General features: G+C 44.5%; 1 protein-coding gene across 1 annotated transcript; it reads right to left on the minus strand.

The window, feature by feature from the left end:
* Window positions 1-1,589: 1,589 nt before the first annotated feature.
* Window positions 1,590-2,641, minus strand: LOC125542237 (protein MNN4-like). The gene has a single exon (XM_048705191.1). The coding sequence runs from the start codon at window positions 2,541-2,543 to the stop codon at window positions 1,875-1,877; it is 669 nt and encodes a 222-aa protein (XP_048561148.1). The 5' UTR covers window positions 2,544-2,641; the 3' UTR covers window positions 1,590-1,874.
* Window positions 2,642-2,863: the final 222 nt, after the last annotated feature.

Genomic DNA, 2,863 nt, shown 5'->3' on the forward strand with positions numbered 1-2,863 from the left:
TGAGCAAATTAAATTATGTCCTAAAATAGAGAAGGTGATATTTATGTAAAGTTTTCGATATCGAACATGAGAGTACCATAATTGGGCCTAAAATGCGAAGTTTGACTAACTCAGACAGGTGTGTGTGCAAGAGCTGTCAGCTGCAAGACAGGCGCTGAATCAGAGATTACTTGTCTTTGCTTTTTCAGGCTCAGAGCTGCCTCATGGTTCAGACTGTAACTTATTTGTGCTACATTATTTTATTTTCTCATACAATGACACACTTGACCGGAGGGTAGGTGTACAGACAAGTTGCAGGACAGGACAATAATGCTGCAATAAACAGTTAGCTAAATGTTTCTGTATAACTCTTTTTTGCATCACCACTTGTATCAGTATACAGCAAATAGTATAATTCCAAATGCTACTTTCAAGGTAAGAAGTCTCATATATAGGACCAACAGGCTTCAGTAGATTAGATAAACTTCACTACAGAGAGTGGGTGTAACAGTAGAGTGGGCGTAATATGCATTTAGCACAAAACAGAGCTGTTGAGCCTACCAGAACCAGAGTGAGCATAATATGGCATAATGATCAGGTGTCACAACAGACAAAATAGAGCCTCGATTTTTGTAAAATAAAGCCTAGAAAAGAAGAGACAGATAGATCAACCTCACTGTACCAATCTTCAAAAAAATTCCTCATGACACATCTCCAAGCAGTATCAGATGTCACAGAAGAGAGCTGTTGAGTGTACCTGGATCCGACTCTGCTGCTGGTCCATGGTTGTTCTGCCTTGTACTGCTGTCCAACAGGGTAAGTATCTGAGACTGGACACGGTGACCATGGCTGACAGAAAATGCTTGCAACAATAGTCTCTAAAGCAAATTAAATTCTGCCGATATAATTTTCTCTTAAAACAGCAAAGTTGATATTTATGCAACATAATAGGACACAAAATGAAGGTTGACTACTCAGACAGGTGTGTCAGCTGTCAGCAAGGAAAATCATCTCATGCACAACAGTTATCAGTGTATGACTATTGAGGCAAAGCACAGAATGAATCAGCTGCAAGACAGCACTGAATCAGCGAAGCGATTGCTCGTGTTGGTTTTTCAGGCTCATGGTCCAAACTGTAAGTTACTGAAGTTTATAACAGTCATGGTACATTATTTTTCATACAATGACACACTTGATCTGTGGATAGATGTGAAGACAAGTAGCGAGTTAATAATGCTGACTCAGTTAAATGTTTCTGTATAACTTAACTTGTAACAATATATATATCAATCTAATTTGAAGGAACCTATGAATTTATTATCATTCGTGACAGATTATTTTGCACACAGCTGGTTTGCAAGATGACATGCTTGATTAGAGGGCAGGTGAAGAGATAAGTAGCAGGACAATAATGCTGCACTAAGAAGAAGTTGAGTTAAACCAAATAGATACTAGTATAATTCCAAATGCTAAATCTGAAGGTCGGAAATCTCATATATGGCACCTGTTATTTAACAGGCTCCAATAAGTGGATTTCACTACAAAGGGGTCATACACATCCTCATAAGCCACAAACAGTAGAGTGAGCATAATATGAAACTAGTGAATCATTTCAGGGGACAGCAAAAGTGTAAATTTCATTGCAACAAGACAATGGCATTGCATAATGATGAGGTGCCACAAGACAAAACAGAGTCCACCAGAGTGGCCTGTCTTTAACAGCCTCCAATTGTACTAGAATAATAAAGCCTAAAATGCGACAGACAGCTAAATCAACCTCACCGATTCTTCTAAATCATTGAAAATATCCTCCTCCTCATGACACATTTGCAAGTAGGCAGTATGGGTTCTTGTTCCAAGGCCTAAACTAACCTCCCTCCCAGAGAGTATTATTACTACTTGCGCTGCTTCTTCTTGGTATGCTCTGCTTCTTCTTGGGCGTCGTCGCCATCTCTGCTCCTCTTGTTTTTCTTCTTCTTCTTCTTCTTGTCGCTCCCCAAATCGGCATCGATGAAATCAGCTTCTTCTTTCTTCACCTCGACCAACTCTTGTGCGGCATGCTTCCGCTTCTTATTGTGCTGCTCCGGCTCCTCCTCCTCCTCCTCTGCCTCCTGCTTGATGATGGTGATGTCTTTCTGCTCCTCCTCCTTCTTCTTCTTCTTCCTGGGAACCAAACTGATCCCTACTTTGGACACCACCGCCGCCGCCTCCTCCTGTTGGAGTTGGATCAAAGGGACATCTTGCTCCTGCTTGACGACACGCCTCTCTTCCTTGCTCCTCCGCTTCCTCTCACTGGCGGCAGCGGCACAAGGGCTGTGAACAAGATCCTCCTCCACATCCACCTTCACCTTGACCTCGTGCTGGTGGTGGTGCTGGGCCCTGAGTAGGTCGCGGCGGAACTCGCGGAGCTCGTCGACGGCGTCGGCGGCGGTGCGGAGGTATGTGCCTGCGTCGGAGGAGGGGAGGTTGGAGGCGGAGCTCTTGTGGAATCCGTCGAGGATGACCTTGGCCTTGAGGAGCGAGCACGGCTTGGAGGAGACGATGGCGCCGGTGACCGCCCTCATCGCCTCGCCGCCGGCCGCCGCCGCCACAGAGAGAGACAAAGGAGGCTGCTTGGTTGGTTGGTTGGTTGGTTCAGTCTTGAGTGGAGACAAAGGGGGCTAGGGTTGGGTTGGGTTGGGTTGGTTGGTTTTAGGATGGGGATGGCATTTTGGGCCGCAGCCCACAAAATACTTACTACGGTCCAACTAAACACCCCTGTGATTCCTACAAAAAAAACTAAAACACCCCTTGTTTCTCAAAAAAAAAAAACCTTTATGCCACCGATGATTTTTTTTTGACAAACTTCTCCTCCTTTATTCCTCTAGCAAAACCGCGGCATCGT

This window comes from Triticum urartu, chromosome 3 (genome assembly GCF_003073215.2).
Source record: "Triticum urartu cultivar G1812 chromosome 3, Tu2.1, whole genome shotgun sequence".
Lineage (NCBI taxonomy): Eukaryota > Viridiplantae > Streptophyta > Magnoliopsida > Poales > Poaceae > Triticum > Triticum urartu.